Here is a 21,283-nt window from a genome sequence, read left to right as displayed (position 1 = left end):
CATGCTGCATACTAAGTGGTCCATTCTTGCTTCTGAGTATGAAAGCCCTCACTATAATAGCGTTGGCTAAAAACAGCGTTTATGGCACCAGCGTGTATAAAGTGACTGTCATTGCAGAGGTACAGTTTTTGTCAAAAGTAACCAGGCTGCATGGTTTGCTTCTCATTTGTATAGTAGAGCCTTTACAACTTTCCCTAAGGTCGAGAAGTTCTTTGAAGGTGAGCACAGGGTTTCTCCCTACCATACAGAGATTTAGAGCTTGAGGGCTGGCATAATAGTTTAAATAAACGACTGAGAAGCAAAACCATGCAGCCTGGTTACTTTTGACAAAGACTGTACCATGAGATCGCTTGTGCCCCCAGCGCCGCCGCATCGACTACAACTTGCCATACAGTGGAAGGCGGTAGGCTAGGAGCACGAATTAATGCCACCACACTCTGCAGTCACCACCGTCCGAGACGCGCACTAACACTCAGCGGCTTCTGCGGCGCATTTCTTGTTTTGTGTCGTGACTGTCTAATGCCGTTCGGTTCGGGCGCCAGCAGTGTTCATGCGATTGAACTTCTGCCGAATGGTCCCTGCCTCAGGGTTTCCTTCTTCTTGCGAGCCGCCATCTTGACCATGTTCTGCATCACCCGGATGTTCTTCTGCGTGGTCAGGTATTTCTTGCGGCGTTCGCGACGTTGTCGGCAGCGGCACACAGCGAGGACCACCGCGAAGAAGGCGACGGCAGCGACGATCATAGCGGCGCACAGGGCCAGAGTCCAAATGGTAGATGTGGACAGGACTGTGGCTGCAGGGCTGGTCTCCTGGTCACCAGTGGCGGTGCCGTTGGCCGCCAACGTTCTGTTCGCGCTTGCCGCTGCAGGCAGGAGTGTTGAGGCATTTTGATGACTATCCGAGCCGCTGGTGTTTATCCAGGTCCTGCTGTGGTCCGTGTTCTGACTGGTCTTTGTGTCCGGTACCGAGGGCTTGTCTTGCTGATGCGAAGCGGGGCCCCCGGCGTCCGCGGAGTGGACGTGTAAAGATGGGAGCAGCGCTTTGACGAGGGAGGGACGACGTAGTCGAGGTCCTGGTCGGAACCGGCGCGGCAGTGATGGAGGAGGTGGAAACGGGCGATGCTCCGAAGTACCGGAATCACGTCCTGCATAAAACGGCTTCACTAAGATTCTGGAACGTAAAACACCGAACAAATGTCCTTGTTCAGGTCGGTTATTCAAACTGAATAACTTGAGCGAGGCCAGAATTCTTCGGAATATTTGATATGAATAACTGCATCGGCGCTAATTATTTAGAACTATAGAATCAAGAAGAGACAAGGGCGAAAAAAAAAGCTAAAGCCAATTTTAAAAAAAGAGGTGACCAAGCGAAGTCCCTCCAACTCATATATGTCTAGCGCCCTACATGTAAAACAGATTTCTTTTTCTGCAACAATGAAAGTTTATTGAATAAAAGTCAGCGCCCCCTACAGTAGGTTCTATAGGCTCCACGCTTTTCCTCTCCAAGAATGCGTTTTGTGCGTTGTGTTTTCGCCACGTGGCGATTGCTGCGACATCTAAGCTGTGACTCAGGAACCACATACCACTGCATCGACCACATTGTGATCCAGCAAGAAAAACAGGTAATGCATATTGTCATGAGAGAACCACCAAGCCTGGTGAGAAATTCAGCGTTTGAGTTAATGTGAACTGTTTTATATTTTACGATAAGCAATGTAGAGAACGCATGTTTCCAGTATCCTGCGTAAAAGGCGGCTAAAACACGTGAAAAAAAAAAAATCCTCACGAAGTGAGTTTTTCAATTCCTAAGCCAAGTAAGCGATAACGGCGAAAAATATTTACATTTTTTAATTTCCTGGAGTTCTGGCATATATACGATTAATTTAAAGGCTTGCTATAAGCGCCGAGAGAAAATGGGGCTGGTCGAGATTGGCAACTCGGCCGATGCTGCTAAGCTTGCAACTTGTTCGTGCAGTTCGGCTACCAAACTGTAAACTCGATTTTTTTTTTAGTGAAAGCTGTTATAGCTTTGGTTTAGCCATATAATCACACTGCATACTAGTGTGGAGTCTACGGCGTCAGTCATGAGGCCTTTATTATTGCATTAATTTATCTGAAATAATAGCATTCAATTTAACTAAATGTATAATAGCACAATTGGCAACCGTCGCAAAGTGGAGAGACGGTAAATCTCTCTTTAAGGTTAGAGGAGCGTAGGGTGTGGGAAAGGGCCAGAGTGTGGAGAGAGACAGGGGGGAACGCTCGCTTCAGCGAGAAATTTAGAAATTCCTGAGTCTTGCAGCAGCCAGAGGTGCGATGAGAGTTAGACGTTTTACACCAGCAGAGCAATAAATATTTTTCTTGTACCAGCTGTAGTACCAAATGTCTCCCAATCGAATCTTTGTTGCTTTATTTGTTACAGAAGAGACGTTTGCAACATAATTTAAAAATCGCTGCGGAGCTTTGGAGTAAACGAACCGTGAGAATGTTGGCGTGTGGTGCTGCTGGGTTGGGGAGTCGTCTTGTAGTGGGGATGCATGAACAGATTTCGTCCTGTGTAGGAATGCGTGAAATCGCCAGTCGGCGAGGGCCTGGTTGGGGCAGTCGAGAGTATGGCCATTGCACTAGTGAGCGCCGTTAGGTAGCACGCCGCGACCGCCAGCGTGTTCAGTGCTTTCCTGGAATCCATACTTTAGACTTCCAGGATACTTGCTTGCAGTGAGATGTAGACTGGTTGTTGTACGGCTCGGCGGCGACGTATCTCTGCAGCCGATCGTCCCAACCGCCGCACCTGTGATAGTGGGACAAAAGAAGGCAAAGCGGAGGGAGGGAGACCTTTAAGCGTACGTGTTAAGTAGGTGGTCTTACGTACACTCATTGGCTCATTTAACTGCCACAACTGCGGTCGCATGCACCGTACTAATACTGCCCCGATTTGAATGGGGCTTTGACATTAAAGGTTTTTCACCACCACCACCACCACCACCACCACCGCCGTAGTAACACAGGAGTGGTTGCAAACGGCCATGCACGTCCATACGTCTCTCGTGAATTTGTTGGAACGTCCGACGTCCAGCAAAGAGGACGGCTTTATGGTGCTTAACTTTAGCAAGTTAACGTCCGAAGTTTATGAGCGTTTATTGCTAAAGCATGTCCTTTAACCGTGTACTGCCGGGCTTATCACCTGCTATACTGGATCTAAAAATGTAAATGTTATTTCGGTTGCACACAACTGTATGAATTGCAAACAAGCTTGAAAAACCAACTTTTTCCAACATATTGATCGAAAGGAAGTCGATCTTTCAGCTTCCAGAGATACAGAAGGCCTGCTGAAAGACGCATTCATTTTGTTTGTTGTTCCCGCAAATGCCCGAGCTTACTACAAAAAGGAGAGCACACTGAAGTTTTTTCAGCGAGCAAAAACACATCAAAACAGAAAGACAACAATAAGGCAAAGGAAAATGAAATTGAGAGGCAATATACAGTAACCGGAGAAATGTTGAATGAAATAACGTTGAATGAATGGGGCAAAAGCTAAACGTAACAGCGCAGTGGTCTAAAATTACTGTTCGCAATACTGCATATTGGTAGGCGATGGAGCAGTTTTGAATTTTGCTCTTCATTGCTGCAATCACAGTTTTAAATTATTATTCCAGACTTCTACCTTCGTGCAATTAAGAGAACACTAGTGATGAAATCCTTGTAGTTCGGAACTTTAATCGAAATTTTTCGTTCTTTGCCCATCGCAGTGCTAAAAATGCTCAAGTAAATTTTCCTTGCTGCACGTGCCAGGGTAACATGCTTAGGTCGCAATTTCTTTTCCTTCTGGCTGCAATGTATTGTTATTTTATAAACACGTAAATTAAAAATCCATTTGTAGACGTGGGCGACCCTAGCCGGGCATCGCATGAATTAGTACTGTGTATATTCGTATACGGTGCGAAGCACGGCGTATACATATATACATAATTCGTCATTCTCTGCTTAACATTCATAGAGCACTGGGAGTATTCATACCACTCCTGGCGCAGTGGTGCAGATGTTAAGCGATGCGTCACTGCCCTGCCATGGCAGGTGTTGCCACGGGTGGAATTTGTGGGATGCAGGTTTCTATAAGAAAGACAGACAAACAAAAGCTATACGATTTTGCTCGGGTCCCAACCAGCGGATCTGATTGTGCGCGACCACTCTCTGAGCGCATTTTTTATTTCGTGACTTGATGAAAAGAGTCGCGCCTACCGCCTTTCCTTTTTATTTACTCAGATACTCATACGGAATGTTTATTTTAGTGTTATGTTCGCCCCAATGTTTGCGAAGATTTCTGAACAGTCTGAATATTTCGACAGTTATCCTTTGAGAATGGGAACCTATGATAGCCACGAGTTTTTGTTTTTCTGCCACTTAAATCCATTATCCAGCATCATTACGCTGCACAAGATCATTCACACGTCGTCCGGCATTCAGGCACCCTTCTCATTTGTGTCCTCAAGCGCACGTGAAACCCGACGGATCCACCCATTAAACATTATTCCTTTCAAACCAAATATAGACCGCTTTACATTTTGTTTTTTCCCTCTCACTGTTGAAATTTGGAATCGATTGGAACGCTCACTTCGCTCATTGCCAATTGAAGAGTTCGTTGTTCAGTTGCCTGACAATTTGACCTGTTGATCTGCTTTTAATACTTCTATGTTATCTATTTCTATGCTACCCATGTTATTTGTTTTTACTAATGTATGTACCCACTCCTGCTATGTCTTTCCTCCGAGACAGCAGTGTTTGTAAATAAATAAATAAATAAATAAATAAATAAATAAATAAATAAATAAATATTTTGCCTTGGCCTTGTGTATCTTGTATCCGGCGTCTCGGAGCATAGCGCGATAAGAAATACGCTGCCTTCTTCGGAAAGGAAAAAGGAGTTTCGCGGAATCGCTTCGCTCGCCAGGCTGGCCGCCTTGTACAGAAATAGCACATTTCTGCTCGACCGGTTCGGATGTTTCGCGATGCCTCGCACCGGAAAATGTTTTCGTGATTGCATTACTGAAGCATGGTATAGGGGGCGTCACCCTCTTCGGCCTTAAAGAAGCGAAGAGTCAGCGATACGAACTAGAGAAAACAGTGTTGAAGCAGCGTTGTGCGTATGTTGTCCGGCCTGTACAGGCAGGCATATTAGGCAATAGCCGGCCTCTCCTGACGGATGTATCCCGCCTGCCGGGGTAACGGTACGTCAAGATCCGGGCTTGCTGGTATTCGCATCTGTGCGTGTATACAAATGCTGTAGCCTGGAGGAGTCGGTGTCTTCGCTCACGCGCTGGTCGTTGTACCTTTCGCAGCCAAGAAAGGCGTCGCACAAAAGAGGACGATGAAAAGAAGCGCTTTTTGGGGGAGCTTGCGCAGGAGTGAGATAGCCTTTTGGTTTTAGTTTTAGAAATGTGCATGCGGTTAGCTATCTATCGGGACGGGCCCGAGTTACGCCATTGGAAGGGGAGCCGTGATCTCGAGGTTACTCGCAAGATCATTCTCAGGTTGGTTTAGTGAACAAATTTATTATTGCGAAGCAATACTACTTTAGCTATCACTTCAGCCCGTTCCAGCGCGAGGCGGTGGTAGGCACCACTTGACCTTTGGCATGACCTTTGGCATGACGTCATACCATCTGTGTAAAAACGGGGCCCCATCTCGCCCCGTCGCTGCGCGAGGCTGGTAGGCACCAACGGCGGCTTAACTCTCGCTCCTCTCACCAGGGGCGCCGCGCGCGGAGTGACGTCATACCATCTGTGTAAAAAAAACGGGGCCCATCTCGCGCCGTCGCAGCGCGAGGCTAGTAGGCACCAACGCCGGTTCGCTCCTCTGGTCAAGCCTGTCAGATGCCGCCTCAAACAAGCAAGACACTTCGGCAGAATGCAAAGAGGAAGCATCAGCGAACTACGGAGACGGCAGAAGAACGAGAAGAACGACTTTCCAAGCGGCGTGCTCAATATGCAGCCCGACGAAAACGGTCAACGTCTTCGGTGGAAACAACGTCAGAAGCAAGAGAAGTTACGAGTTTGGCCGACAGTGAGGAATGTGCATCTGTTTCCAGTACTACTAGTTCAGAACGCTGGAACGCAACCAAACGGCAGCGACGTGTCCAGGAAACTCCGGAACAGCGACAGCAGCTGCTCGAGAAGGTCGTCATTCTTGGCTATGCGTCATTAGCCGTGTCAGTACATGGGAAACCAATAAAAATGCGGAACCTATCGTATTGCTTCGCAATTACCAGGCTTAACCAAGCTAAGCCACAGCCAGTTTCTTTATTCACTCTACCCCATCTGCATTCAAATACACATTCTGTGCGTTTTTAGCACCTCTTTGCAACCTCGTTCACGCAGCCGCTGTGCTATTAGGAATACGGTGGTAGCAGTGATGCTGGTGCTTTGTAGCCACTGGCCATTGGCAGTTCGACCGCTTTGCCACTTTTCAGTGTGGAGAATAGTAACGTTACTGCTTCTATTATTTGAGCGCTCTGAAACGATTGCATTGACAGCAAACAATGCATTCGGCTGCTTTGCTCCGGTTTTGTTTTCGCATATCGGAACGCGCTTGTTTTCAAGACTTATCCAACTTTTGGTGAAGACTATGAAAGAGGATAGCTTCTCTTTTTTTTTTTCCACTTGCCATGTGTCTCTTATTCGAGGATAAAAAAGGGCATTCGTTTGTTCCAGACAGCTAGCGGAAGAAAAGCGAGAACTGTTTGAGTTGGCCGGGATTCTTATATGAATATATTTCTTTGGAACTGATGCTGCTCAACATTTTTTGCCTTTTTCTTTTGTTCTAAGAGGATTCTGGTGTGGGCTAGTTGGTTCATGCTTAATAAACAGATTCACAACAGCGCTACGGAACGAGGACAAAAGGAAACACGAATACACAGCGCCCGTCCTGTGTTTTTCGTCTTTCCTTCTGTCCTCGTTCCGTAGCGCTGTTCTGAATCTGTTTCTTTTGTTGTTCTTCTTTATCCCCAGAGAGGAGGGAGTGCCGTTGCTTGAGACTGCGCCTGCTGTTTGTGCAGTCCCTAGTTGTCAATGTACTAACTCTGCAGCGTTGGATGCAACGGGGCCGCCCGCACTTTGTCGCGAACGTGGCCGGCGCGCTTGTAGGACCGAATGCCTGGTACGCCTGTGACTGACAGGCCGGCCGCTCGCCTGTTTCCTGGGCTATTTCCTCTTCCCCTCTTAGAAAGTGGTGCTCTTTTTTGTCTTTACGGCAATGTGTATAGATAGGACTTCCTCCCCAGTGAACGTCATAGTAGCGTCGTAGTATGTCATGACCATGAGCCCATACTTCAACACGGTGGGCAAATAGAGTGCTGCCTGGCAGTGTCTTGACCGTACGGACGATGTGGACCGATAAGTGGGTGTGAACGGGAAACTGATGCCATCTGAAAGTCAAGTGATGCAAGTAGGCCTAGTAGTAGGGAAAGCCCATGAATGAATGAATGAATGAATGAATGAATGAATGAATGAATGAATGAATGAATGAATGAATGAATGAATGAATGAATGAATGAAGCCTTTATTGCAAGGAGGGATCGCTATCGGCCGCTGTTGGGGAATTAGGAGGGTTGGTAGTGTAGTTGCCGAAGCAATTTCTACTTTCTTAGCCTTCAGATCTGCGCGTCGTAAGTCAGTCGACCTCTCTTACACTACTCGAAGCGGGCAGGTCTCACCACCGTGTATCGCGATGGCTTGTTGTGCTGCGGTGCTTGATCGTATGTGGTCTGCTAGGGTAGCCATGTCGTCATGTGGCATGCACATGACGATTTTTTTTTTAGAATTTTGTGTCTCCCTCGCGAGAAGAATGGCCAAGTCAGTTAAGACGTAGGTCTGGTCTACAGTGTCCTTGGCATTGGACGCATCTGTTGTGCTTAGGTGTTTCGTGCCCGGCAAGAGACCACTTGTGAGGTATGCACGGGGCTATACGCTGCGTTTGCGTTGATTTGCGTCAGCCATGGATTGCTGCCACAAGTAGCACATGTGGGGCGTGTTGTTCCTTGTTCGGCTCCTCCATATTGCTTTTCTTTGGACTACAATTACAGCGCCCTTCCGACGATTGCGCTACTGGCCGTTTCTTTCATGGTGTCTTTGTGTATGTGTCGGCGCGCCGCCTACGGAAGTGAATTCCGACGCCAACGCCTCGTGTCAGGGTTTAGCGTATATTTTCAGCGCCCCTGTAGTTAGCGATTATTTTTGCAAGTGACATAAATATTTCTATGTGTCGTTCTTTAGTTTCCACTCTATCGATCATGTTCGTGTCCTTGCCTACGTTTCTATTTCCAGCTTGAGCTACACTTCTTGTTGTAATAACGTTGAGAGAGCGCCATCTACTGAAAAGTGACGTGAATTTTATCCTGTCATGTAGCTGCATAGCCGGGTGGTTATGAACCGAACTGGGAGTTGGTTTTTCATTTACTGAGCGGTCCTGAATATGTGCGCGCAATTCCATGGTTTTATGGCTTTTAAAAAAAATATCTTAATTTGTACATCTTAAAATGTACAGTTACTTTCATTTTTTTGTAGTAAATTTAGTGGGCCAAGTTTTTAAAGATTAGTATTGCTTAATTTTCTGAAAAAATCTACCAGCTGTTTAGAGGCCACCAGCATGTAATTTGCATTCGTTGTCAGGGCTTGACGCCGTTAATGCGTGGTTTGACACGTTTCTCACGGCACTTCGTTACTCGTACTGGGTGTAATCCTTGGCGCAACAGCTGACACATCGCTCTCAAAGGAGCGGCGATGTTCGGATACTTTAGATATTATGAGAAACTTCTCAGGCACAGCGGTAGCGAAAGGTATTCCTAGACCCAAAGGCAGTTGCACCATTCAGGTGGGTTTTTGCCTTAGTGGCACGCGCTTTTCTGTTTTTATTTTTAATTTATTTTCAGTCTCAGCCACTCGCTCGACGCTTCCAAAGATTCAAGGAGGGCTTCTGTTCGCTCACGGTCGACGAACCTGTGGCGTCCTGTTTATTGCTGCCCTCTTTCCTTTTCAACCGGCATGGCCGTGGGGGCGTAGTAACAATGGCGGTACCGAAGTGGCACCTCGCGCCTGTGTCTGTGTGTGTGCGCGCGCCTTGAGCGGATTATAGAGGGCGCTCGAGTAGCCTGACCGATCACCGCGCCCCCTACGCTGCTACGCAAGCCTCGTAGCCCGCCCGTTCGCGTCCTTCTCTGGTGCTTGAAAGGAAGCAGAGAAAGGACCGATGCCCGTTGTTTGTGGCGGCGGGAGGCTGGTGCTCTTCCCCTATCTCCTCCTCTGCTTCTGGCAAGCCCACTGAGCCTGTTGGAGCGACGTTTCAGCCGTCACGATCTCGTGACGACTGCTTTCGCACCACCTCTTTCGGCACCGGCCGCGGCTGGGGTGGGGAGAGGGCGAGCGCTGTGACTTTGGGAGCGAGCGAAAGATGTTTCGCGTTCCATTCGCGTTGCATTTCTGCGTCTCTCATCTGATGGATGTGCAGCGGGAAACTGCGCATTGTAGCGCTGCCTTTGAGATATTGCGCAGCTTTGTACTCATTCCCGCCGAGGTGCTTCCGGTTTCATGTATGCAGCTTTTTTAAGTGTTTCCTTACTGCCTTGCGGCCGGACCAGCAGCTCAACGATTAGAAGAGGTCGCCTGTTGACGTTTTTGACGCTTCCTGGCTTTATCATCCTCCCTCACGGGCAGCCCATTCAGTCAGCGACCACAGGATTTTTTTGAGGTCCCTCGAGATGTGCCTTTGCCACGCGGTGGGTACTCACCTATGGGGCAGAAACGTGGAGGCTAACAAAGAGGGTTCAGCTTAAGTTAAGGACAACGCAGCGAGCTATGGAAAGAAAAATGAATGGTGTAACGTTAAGAGATCGGAAGAGGGCGGAGTGGGTGAGGGAACAAACGCGGGTTAATGACATCTTAGTTGAAATCAAGAGGAAGAAATGGGCTTGGGCAGGGCATGTAATGCGAAGGCAAGATAACCGCTGGTCCTTAAGGGTAACGGAGTGGATTCCAAAAGAAGGCAAACGTAGCAGGGGACGTCAGAAAGTTAGGTGGGCGGATGAGATTAAGAAGTTTGCGGGGATACAGTGGCGGCAACTGACAAAGGACAGGGTTAATTGGAGAGACATGGGAGAGGCCTTTGCCCTGCAGTGGGTGTAGTCAGGCTGATGATGATGATGATGATGGGTTTTAATGATCGCTGACTAGTGAGCATGCAGTCCTACAGATGGCGCTGGACGCGGCAAAGTAGTTAAAGCACAGAATGAATTAGTTAGTAAACCACAAGTCGCATACTGAAGTAAAGGATATTTTAGATTGAATGTTGCTCAGGAAAAGCTGTTTAACTACCTCAAAGTTCGCCACAATCCACATAGAGCGTCAGAGGAGTGACGGCGAGCGAGGATGCGCTCTTCATTTCAACGTTCAGTTTCGCTGGCGAAGTTGCCGCAGAGCGGTGACTGTCAAGGCTGTCCTTGTCATGCTCGTTACAGCGCCATTCTCGTTTTAGGCCCTTGGAAAGCGCGCTAAGGGGCGAAAACAATGCGACACGAAGAAAGCGGCATCTCCTTCTCTACACCGGAGTGTGCGCGGAGCTATCATTGCGACTATACAATAACAATTAATTGGTGAAGAACTGAACGAAGTTTGGAATTTCATAATCAAAACTGAAAACTTTCTTGTTTTATTTCCTGTTTTTATAAGTTTTTTTGGAATGCATGCAGTATGTGCCAGCCTTTTCGTGCCTGGCGCACTGTAATCGGTTGAGGACAGTCAGGGCGTTTCGAATCCTCGAGTTTGTGGCATGCGAGAACAGGAGCTTTGCTTTAAAGTTAAAGTTGAGTAAGAGATAAGAAGCTTTTAATTCCTTCACTCATTAAATTTTTTTGGACACTTTCCTCAAAGAAGACTCAACTTGGGAATACTTCAGCTGGCGCTTATGTGCACTTTTCTACTCACGGCAAGGCTTTCTAGCACCTAGAACTGTTCGTGCGTTTTGCTGCCGTATGTGTGAAGCACATTCCTCCCGTAGCTTGTCTGTCTTTTACAAAGGCAGCATTCGCGACGCCGACAACAGCGCTGGCTGGCTGACGGTAAAGAAGAGCTGGCATTGCGGAATGACGCCAACTTTAATCTGACTGTGATTTCCTGCAAAATATTGAGCACAAGTTTCATTCATTGCTCGTTTTTATTGCGAAAGCAATACTACTTGCACTTTCACGCCTTTGCCGTGCCGCGGCGGTGACCACCATTGACCTTCATTTGACCTTGATTGCATTAGATTGGATTAGATTATATTGGACTGGACTGGATTGGATTAGATTAGATTAGATTGGAATGGATTGAAATGGATTGAAATGGATTGGAATGGATTGGATTGCATTGGATTGTATAACCGATGCATCACCACAAGTCTAACCACAAGCACCACCACCAGCTACACTACCAGCTGAACCATGGCGTAGGTACGGATATTGCTTTCGCAATTACCAGGCTTAACCAAGCTAAGTCACAGCGATTTTTTTTTTTTACCAACACTCCGCATCGTTTTTTTTTCTGTGCTCTAATGTTGTGGTTGCTATGGCTTGATGTGATGTGATGCGGAAGCGAGAAGGGCGTCGATTTGGAATACTGGATGGAGTCTACGAAGATGACGAGGACGAAGAAAAAAAAAGTGTTTAATATTCAAATACTCTGCAGAATATTTTGCACATTTAATTGAATGAGTTCTGTACACATCCTTTTTCGCTTTCCCACTTTCAGGAGCTCGCCGCATATCAGATGCGCAGGGGCCCAGGCTTCAGCAGTGTGAACTTTGGTGTTCATGGAGAAAGCCCGCCTAGATATGAGCTCTGCGTGTGCGTTCGCGTACGTTTGTTCCTGCCCAGTGATACAAAAATTCGGAACTATGCGAATACCAGCGCGTCAGCGCTTATGATGGTTAAGTAAGTTCGCGATTTCTTTCAAATTTTTATCGGCGGGGGTTTACAAAAACCTTGTAACTTGCTCACTTATCAGGTCTTAGTCTGGAGGTTTTGTTGCTGTTGTTGCTTCGAATAGCGCTCATTTTCGCCGCATTTTCATGGTGCTTTCGGCGGATATAAAATTTACTAAAAATTTACGCCTTCACTACCTGCTCGGTAGGATCTGAAAGGCCAACGCGAGAAGAAAAGAAGTGACCTGGGTTCTACGGACGCGAAGATGTGTGCGTTTAAAACTGACATCAGACGATACAAGGAATAATAGGACTTTGTTTTTTTACATCTGCGAGCATCGGTCGCGGGCTATGAAGGGACGCCTTACCGCTAAATCTTTCGTGGTTACGCTCCAGACCAGCCAGTAACGCTCTTTGAAGCCTGGTTACAAGGATGTTTTTTTATTTAGATGCCGTGGCGGGCGAGACTAGAATCAGTGAACTTTATGTTTTGCAGCGCAGTACCATGTCCACTGGCTACAGCTTTATGGCAGTTTTAAGAGACGCACACATCAGTAGCGAAAGGTTCGCGGGTTTGATATCTAATTCGAATAGTGACTTGACTTGTGGTGCTTACTTCCGGTGCCCGCTAATTGTTTTCGCTTGCGATACCCAAGTGCGGTAGTCCCCGCCTGTAGTACCGACTTACAGCACTCATGCGGATGCGGTGGCCGCACTAGATTTTGTTATCCGCTAGCCGCTGAACGAGCATGAATGGCCTCCATTCGGTGTCGGTATGCTCCATGTATTCATTGCGACTGAAATTATTGTTCTTGCTTTCTTAATTACTTGTATACGCACCATATTGCTGCTTTAAGTCTATTTTACAACGTCAGAAAGCTGACAAGTTCTGTCACATCCGGTACGTTCTACAGACAGCTTTGTATTTAAGTTTTCTTCGTGTGCGGAGCACGGAACCGGTCTCCTGAAGAGCTTGCTGTCAGTGTTCTTACGGAGCTTCCTTTTGCAGCTCGAATTCTTCGCGTGATTGCTCGCCTTGTGTGGCGCCCGAAATCGCCGACCTGTTCCGGCCTCACTTCACAGCTGCTGTTTTGAAAAGAATAAATCAACCATAGGCGCCTTTCGCAAAGACATGGGTGAACACAACATACCACTGGGACAACCACTACCTTCTCTCAGACGGGCGCTTCCCGCCGCGTCGTTCTGCCACTGTACGTGCCAGTGCGTTGAACTGCACGCTCGAGCACGGATACTCTTCTTGTCCGTCGATAAGAAAGGGGCGTGCCTAGAGCGGCGCGTGGCGGCGTCGACTGGCGTTATTATTACGGAGGGTCGTGTGGCACGACGGAGGCGATGGGCGGCTAGCTTGCTCCGCACCCGGCGCCATCTGTCTCACGCTGACCGCAGCGGCGCTCGGACTTTATCAAAAGGCAGGCTTGATGGGAAGCGGAGGGCAGTGAGAGGGAAAGAGAAACAAGAGGCGGAAGCGCCATAGGAACGCCCCTGCAATTCATTCCGTCCATCAGTCAATCAATCGGCAAGCCGAGACCAGGGCCAACGAACGCATGGGGCCCGACTGCGCGCATGCTTTTGCTTACTTGCGCCTCGGCGCTCTCGGAATGTTTAGGCACGCCGGCTGTACGCGTCACGAAGGGGCTTTGAGTCCAAGTGCGAGCTCGCAGCTAGCGCGAACAAGGAAGCGGCAGCCACTGTGCGCCGTGTTCCTAGAAGGCTGGGTGGTTGTGTAAAAAAGTGCGGTGACCTCGGACAGTGTAACGAAGGATCATCTTCTGTACCCTCACTTTCTTCGGTGCTTTGCGAAATCTTATCGCGTGAAGATAATTGGTGTCGTTGCCGTTCCTTTCGTACTGAAAAATGCGTATAGGTTTGAAAGGGTCAGCGAATATGACTACGGCACATTTGGTCTGGTTTAAAATTTTTAGGACCAAAGTGACTCAGGCTATGAGGGACGTTTTAGTGAAGGGCTCCGGACATGGGGTTCGTTAACGTGCACTGATATCGCACAGTTCACGAAAATCACGGATTGGATCCCGCCCACGGGAGTCACATTTTCGATGCAGGCGAAATGCTGGTGGGATGTCAGTCCACGTAAAAGAATCCCAGATGGTCGAAATTATCCGGAGCCCTCCACTACGGCGTCCCTCACAGTTTGGCTTGCTTTGGGAAGTTTAACCTATAAACTAAACCATACGAGCCATAATCGTATTTGCTGACCCATTCAAAGAGATTTGTGACCGTGAAGGGTTGCCCTTAATTGTAGCGAGGTCTGAGCATTGTCAATATCCGCAGGACAGCTTTTACCCGTGGCCTCCTTATTTTCTTGGTGTAAAATAAGTGCTCTGATTGATTGATTAATTAATTGATTGACTAATAATTTGTTTCGCGCCTAACTATTCTTGATAAGCTGTCCCACGCGACGGCTTCCAGCGCGGGTCATATGACCTTGTATTTTGGTGCCTTTCCTCTTCCTTTGTTTACATTTTTCAGCGGCCCATGAAGCCTTCAGTTACACAAAGCTTAAATTCTTAAGCCCTACCAAGCCAGCCGAGCTCGTTTGGGAGCTGCACTATTAGCTTCGCCTTCACTACCAACAAGTTGTGCTCCTTCTAAACTCGCGTTTCCTCCGAAAGAGGCTTTTCGTTACCTTAGATTCTTGTATCGCGCTCTTTCTCTCTTTCATCTTTCACTCCACTTTCCTCTCTTTCCTTACGGCGCGGTTGAGGTAGTGAGACAGCTACTGCGCCATTTCCTTTCTCAGAAACCAGTAATATTTTTATTACGTAAATTGCTAGCGTTGCTCTATGAGGAAGTATTCGGATTTTAAATTTTTATTACATCCGATTTAAGACAAGCTGAATAATTATAGGACGCCTAATCACAGCTATCTTTTTGGGAGATATAAAAAAAGCGCCAATATTGATGGCCATCCTCTCGTTAGATTAAGCGTTGTGTCGCTCAAATGCCTCGAGGAGGCCACATTCGCTTGAAGAGGCAGTATGATTCATATTCTTTACAGTCTTCGTCGTGCTGTGGGAACGTGTACACAAGTGCGATTTTCAAAGCGAAATTCTTTCTTTGCTCATGAGTAGCGTGAATGGAACTTGTAGAAAGAGGCTGCCCGCAAAAGTGTCCGCTCCAAAGGTCAATCATAAGAAAATAAAGAAAATTTGGCTCTATGTTGGTATCGAACCCAGGCCGCCGACGGGCGAGACGGGGAGACTACCATTCCGCCACACTTTTTTTTCCTTTACTGCATGTACACCCACCCTGCCAGGTAGATCCGCCATGGCACTTCGACGTTTGAAGCTGAATAACGGCTCATCTGGTGTATGCACAGTTCTTAAAAACGTATCTTCGAGGTATGCCTTACTACATAAGTAATTATGAGCATGTATTTTACGGATGACGCAATCATTCGAGGCAGGTGTCGGGATCAAGGAGGCAGGTGTGCTACCGAGGTCACGTGACCTTGGGGAGTCATCACAAGTTGCCCACCGTACTGTGAGCAAACCGCCCAGTGGTCGCTCGGGAACAGCAACCTGGGTCGCACAAGGATCACCGCTGGAAGCAGCTACCATTGCATGGCAGTGGCGCATTGCCTAACAGCTGGAACACTGCGAAAGAAGGGGTATGAGGACTCCTGGGGATCAGTGAACGCAAAGCAGAGCATGACCTTCTGTTTATGTGGAAATTGACCCATTGCGCTACCACGTCATACCCTTAAGGCGGAGCTAAAGGTGTACAATGTTTTAAGAAATACTGTAAGAAGTTTCTTGTGAACACGGGTATTAAATTTCATTACTGTTACTATTCCGAAAAGTGTAACCTTTGTTCTATCTTACATTCTTCTTGTCATATTTTACAAATTCCGATATGATCTATTGTCTTCGCTTGGCGACGAATGGCACGGTTGCGCCTTATGAGGTAGAAAGTGCTAAACCAAATCTAATCTGTAAAGCATGCATTGGTTTAATGCTGTATTCACTATGCTGTTTTATTTTTTATCGTCACTCTGTTGTATAGAAAATGAAATTGTTTAATGCCGTGTGATTCTGACAGGAAATAGCCGCCTTTTGTATTCCCTTTGACTGATCCTAGGACGACTGCTTGACCGAACTTTGTTATGCTAGTTTCGTTTTATGTACATTGTGCAAGGGGGCCGGGGCCCTTGTCAGGCGCTCCGTCGCCTTTAGCCTCGGCCCCCTCTTGGACTGTGTCTGAGGAAACAATAAAGAAAGAAAGGAAGAAAGAAAGAAAGAAAGAAAGAAGGAAAGAAGGAAAGAAAGAACGAAAGAAAGAAAGAAGGAAAGAAGGAAAGAAAGAAGGAAAGAAGGAAATAAGCAAAGAAAGAAAGAAAAAAGAGAGAAAGAAAGAAAGAAAGCAAGAGAGAAAGAAAGAAAGAAAGAAGGAAAGAAAGAAAGGAAGAAAGAAGGAAAGAAAGAAAAAAGTGCCTCCTCCATTTTTTGTGTGTGTGTACAGTGTGTGCGTGCGCGCGCACCCTGCCGCACACGCGCATTGTCGATACGTTTTAATATGCATTTGTCGCGCAACCTTGCAGCTTCTGTTTGCACCGCAAATTGTTCAAACACCGCCTAAGAGCCCGCCCAGCAGCGCTTAACTGGCGATTAACCGAGCAAGCCCTTTGCCCCATGGAGCAGGCAATTGCTCTTCGGGCTTATCAATATGAACGCAACTACTGTGACAACCGAGCTCTACTTTCGGCACGTCACGAGTACCAGAAAGGTCTCAGCAACTTCTGAACATGTCCGCTGTCGCTCGTTGCTTGGCATGCTGCGGCCCTTATTAAACGCCGGCAATACCGGTACCGGCTCTATCCATTCGCAGGTGAACCCAATGCCCCAGTGGCAGGGAGACCATGTTCATGTACCTTATCGCTCGACCGCCGTCGCATAAACGCTGGCTCCTTTGCATCAGCCGCCGCGAGACAACACGTCCTTACTACCTTCGCCCTGTAATCTCTTTCTATCACCCCGACGAGTTCCAGACACTGGCTCGCTTAGATTTTTACGAGCTGCCAGCTATAGGTGCCGCCGCGCTGATCTGAGGCTTTTCTGGAGTCATTAGTGAGAAAAGCCTTTCTGCTACATGGTTTTATTTTCTTTATTTTTATTACCGACAACTCACGCAGTACAGGCTTCGAGAAAGGAGTCGTCTACCTTGGCTTTGCCTTGTGCGTCGTCAAAAGTTTAAGCGCTGGCTAGCGACATTATCAAGAAAGCTGACGCGCGCGTCTTTTTGCTCGCTCACATCCGAAGGGTGTTGCGTCGAAGTAACTGGCCTGGAAGGTTGCACTCGTAAAGTGCTTTGTGCGCGCCGCTGGTTGCCTACTGTGGACAAGTTTAGTGACCCTACGGGCGTCAGCCGCCTTTCTCTTGTCTCTACAGCGCTTCGTGACGAGCCCGGGGAAAGCCCCGAAGAGAGTGAGAAAGATGTTAAGTCATGCGAGCCGACCTTGCGTTTGGATTGCTCTTGGCGGAGAAAGAGAGGGCGCGTTTTAGAAGCCAAGGCCGGCCACGGTGGGCCGGACCTCAGTCGGCCGGCAAGCAGCAGCCTCGCACTCCGCCACGCCTCACCTCCTTCACACACGCGCACACCTCTCGGCGGGTGGCAGACCCATGCGGCGTTCGTTGAAGCGTTCCGGCGGCTAATTTAATTGACTGTTTTGAAAGGAGTAGGCGTTTCTCGGAGCTGCCGTGCAACTGTTTTGTGCCTTGTGTTTTTGGTGAAATGAAGTAGCGTCACAATCATTGGAGAAATCGGCACGTCCGAACAAAAAGGGCGCAGATTGTGGGGAAGTCCGAGCGGTGCCTCTGATTCGCATGGTGGAGAATACTACGGCCAGAATATTACGTTCATATACTGAAAGCACCTTTTGTGTATTGTTTAATAACAGAGGGATTCCCTTTGGACATAATGCGCGTATTATTGCCCCATTAGCAATGATCCTGCCTAAGTATTTGATACGTAATGGTGTTCCTGCATCTGTGGCACGGTGGTTGGGGGTCGGGTAAGAGAAGTTCGCATGGAGTTTCGACATCCCATTGTGACTGGATAGGCTATCTTCAGGCCTCTTCTTTAAGGGCTCCACCGGAAGCGTGCTGCATATAGCTTAGGGCTTCCGTTCCTCGTTAGAGTAACCCATTTGTTTCTTTTTCATTACCGAGTAAAAAACAAAAAGCTTCAAATATCAATACACAACAAAGAAAAATTAGAAGTGGTCCTAACAGCCCAATGGCTGGCGCTGTGCATGACCCAGACGAAAGGAAAACAGCAGTCCTCTCTGTCGGTTCCTCTAGCGCAACTGCTTGTTTAATTTTTTGGGTTGCAGCCGTCAGGGGTGAGTGCGCTGAACGATCGCGTTGGTGCGCGCGTATATTCTTCTGCGGCCGCCGCCTTTGTCGTCGGCGATGCCAGAGGGAGCGCGATTTCCATTGTCTTCCGCTCTCGTTCGTCCCAGTTTAGTTCGGTCTTGCTCCGTCTTGCTGCACAGCTGCAGAATTAAGCTACTGCTGCACCCCCGCCTCCCATCCGGTCTTGTTAACCTCCCTCTGGAAACCAATAAAGGTAGAGAGTAAACCGAAGCCCCCGACTGTGTACCGGCGGCCGGCCACCTGTGTGTGCATTGACGGGCGGGGAAGGCTCTTTGCGGGTGAGTGAACTGGACCGAGATGGAGGACCTCTGGGCCGAAGTGAGTGTTCTTCGCCTATCGGCGTCACTCGGCCGGACATACCTTTGAAGAATGTAAAAAGAAAGCAAGGCGTGGCGGATTTGCCCCTGTGCCAGAGTCGTTGCCCCAGATCTGACCTGTGCCGTGTAGAAGGTCGGACGTCTTGCCATCCTTCATCACCCCTTTGTTGTCTGAACGAGAGTGAACACGAACTGAGGGCAGTAATCTTTCCATTTCTTCTTATCTGAATTTCTTTTCACCCCCGCTGCCCCGGCATTCCTGTCGTCCTGTCGTCGTTTGCCACTTGACTTCTCCGAGCGAAGAAAAAGGGGTAGCCTTTGCTTGACGGATGCGGTTGCGCGGCTTGCAGGCTGGAATTCACTGTTTGCCATGCGTGGACGGGCTGCAACGCATCGAAGAGGAACCGGACGGGATTGTTCTTGTGTATCTTTCTGCCGCTAGACTCTTTTCGTTGTTTTACTTTTTTTTTCTTGCACGATGATTGGCTGTGCCGTCCTAGCAAACCTGTCGTCGCCGGCATTTGGCTTCTGTGGGCCAGAAGGAGCGGGTATGTTGATGTGTTCGTTGAGGCCCCGGACCGAAACGGGGCATTTGTAGACACGGGCCGGGAAACACTGAGAAAGAACTGGGCACAACTCTTATGGCGTCTTGTACTCTTTGTGTGCCTTTGATTTCTTTTTGATTGCGTGATGCCATGGTTGCGCTCTGCCTTGCAACCCTGCCCTCACCGTTTCTCGGGCCAACCCGGGTCAGCCGTGTTTGACCAATGCTTCAGGTGGTGCTGCGTGCCGAGGCGTGTGCAGTCGGGACGAAACACACTGGCATTCTTGTGTCTTGTTCCATTATCCTGTCTTGACTTGTGCTTTTGGCAGCCGCATCGTCAGAACAGCTTCTCTTGGCCGAAGTGGAACAGCTATGTTGATGAGCATGGCACAGATTGAGGCCGAAATATGCGAGATTGCATTTGTATTCAGCAGACTGGACATCGGAAAGGAACCGAGCAGCGCTATCTTCATCTGCTTTCTTTCTTCTTTACTTTTTTTAAGTTTTCTGCGGGACCTATACCCTCTGCACTGGTGACCGCACCGTCTACGCCCGACTTGGGCCATACTCAGAAGAGGTGCTGAGATCGGGGGATGGTGTTGAAAAGATGGAGGTTGGAATTGGATTCGGGCGCATTTATAGGCACAGCGGAATGTGTCGGACCTACCAGAAACAGGATTGGTTTAGTGTTCTCATTTCTTTCCTTTATATTCCTCCTTTTGCGCGCGGGAAAACCCTGTCTCTGTCGGCGCGTTGACTCCTAGAGGTCAAAAGAAAAAGGCGCCTTGGACTGGAGCGGTGGAGACAACCAAACGAAAAAACAAAGGAAAACGCTGAAACTTCCAGCTCCGGATCATCAGGGCCGGACAGAGCAGTCAGTGCAGAATAGGATTATTTGCGTGTATCGTTTTTCGTTATTGGTTACACCCTCCTGCTCTTTTTTCTCATTGTTTTCTTTTTTTTTTTAGTGGAAGTTACGCGCTACAGCCGGGTAATCCCGTCGGTGGTATTTATTCACGTAAGCATGAAGAAAAGAGAATTTGCTGCACTAGCGGATGCGGTAACGATATTCGTGCAGGAATTCGCGGCTGGACGGAAGGCACTGATGGGGAGCGCATGGCAATGCCTCTTGTGTTCTCGTCCCCGTTTGTGTGTTAGTGCACGTGTGTGCATGCATGCAAGTATTGGGCTTTTGGCACTGTGTTCTTCGGCTGGTATGCCAGTATATGGATAATGAAAGTGGCTGAAGAAGACAAGAACTGGGTTCCAAGGACGTCACGCAGGCATTGATTTCATTCCTGTTTGTTCCTGAGAAAGCACAGTAAATGACAGAACAGTCTTAGAGTGTACTTTTCATTCGATTCTCACTCTTGTACTCTGTTACCCGTTCCTTCAGTGCATGGTTCATACGTCCACCCAGAGCAGGATAATTGCCTCGAGGGCGTTATCCGCAGAGTGGCCACAAGCAAACACGGCCTGTCAGAAAGGAAAACCCTTAATGTGACAGACGGCCTCATCAACAGCCGTTTAACTTCTCACCTTCCTTGTCACTTGCTCACTACAACGCAACAAGGAAAAGCTGATGTTCGTATTAGAAAGGCGACCACCTCAGCGCTCCGCCTACCACAGTTGATTAGCACAAACCACTTACTCGCTACGGGCATCGACAGCACTATTTGGGAACTACTGGAACCCCACGAAGCAACCAGACACTTCGACCAACCCGCGCAGAAACCGGGCAACACCTCCTATGACATCTTCGCCTGGCCCCCACCACCTGATCACTTGCGTCCAGCTATAAAATCATCCCACCTGGCACCCAGGGCCCACTGCGCATAAGACCTTTGTTCAGAAACATGAACCTCGTGCTACATGTATATATAGGGGCAGACGCCAAGCTGGAGCTGTGTATTACACCAAACACTCATCGAAATAAAAATATTTGTGAGAGCTGCAGCGTGGAAGCTTGGGCGAGTTGCTGACGTTTCACTTGCCACATAGAACTAAACAGACATGGGCATTCCTGTTTGTCTCCCTGTGTCCGTGTCTGTTTAGCGCTATATG

The 21,283-nt window shown here is 48.2% G+C and overlaps 1 protein-coding gene across 1 annotated transcript; it reads right to left on the bottom strand.

Moving 5' to 3' along the window:
• Nucleotides 1–548: 548 nt before the first annotated feature.
• LOC149331080 (uncharacterized) lies at nucleotides 549–2,688 on the bottom strand. Its single transcript, XM_089559548.1, has 2 exons — nucleotides 2,478–2,688; nucleotides 549–1,144 (listed from the first exon to the last, which is right to left on the bottom strand). Exons 1-2 carry the CDS (start codon nucleotides 2,686–2,688, stop codon nucleotides 549–551), a joined length of 807 nt encoding a protein of 268 aa, XP_089415674.1.
• Between the last annotated feature and the right edge of the window lie 18,595 nt (nucleotides 2,689–21,283).

Source organism: Amblyomma mixtum, chromosome 9, assembly GCF_055824585.1.
Source record: "Amblyomma mixtum isolate Tamu chromosome 9, ASM5582458v1, whole genome shotgun sequence".
Classification (NCBI taxonomy): Eukaryota; Metazoa; Arthropoda; class Arachnida; order Ixodida; family Ixodidae; genus Amblyomma; species Amblyomma mixtum.
Note: the sequence above shows the minus strand (reverse complement) of the source record. Positions and strands in the feature narration are given on the sequence as shown.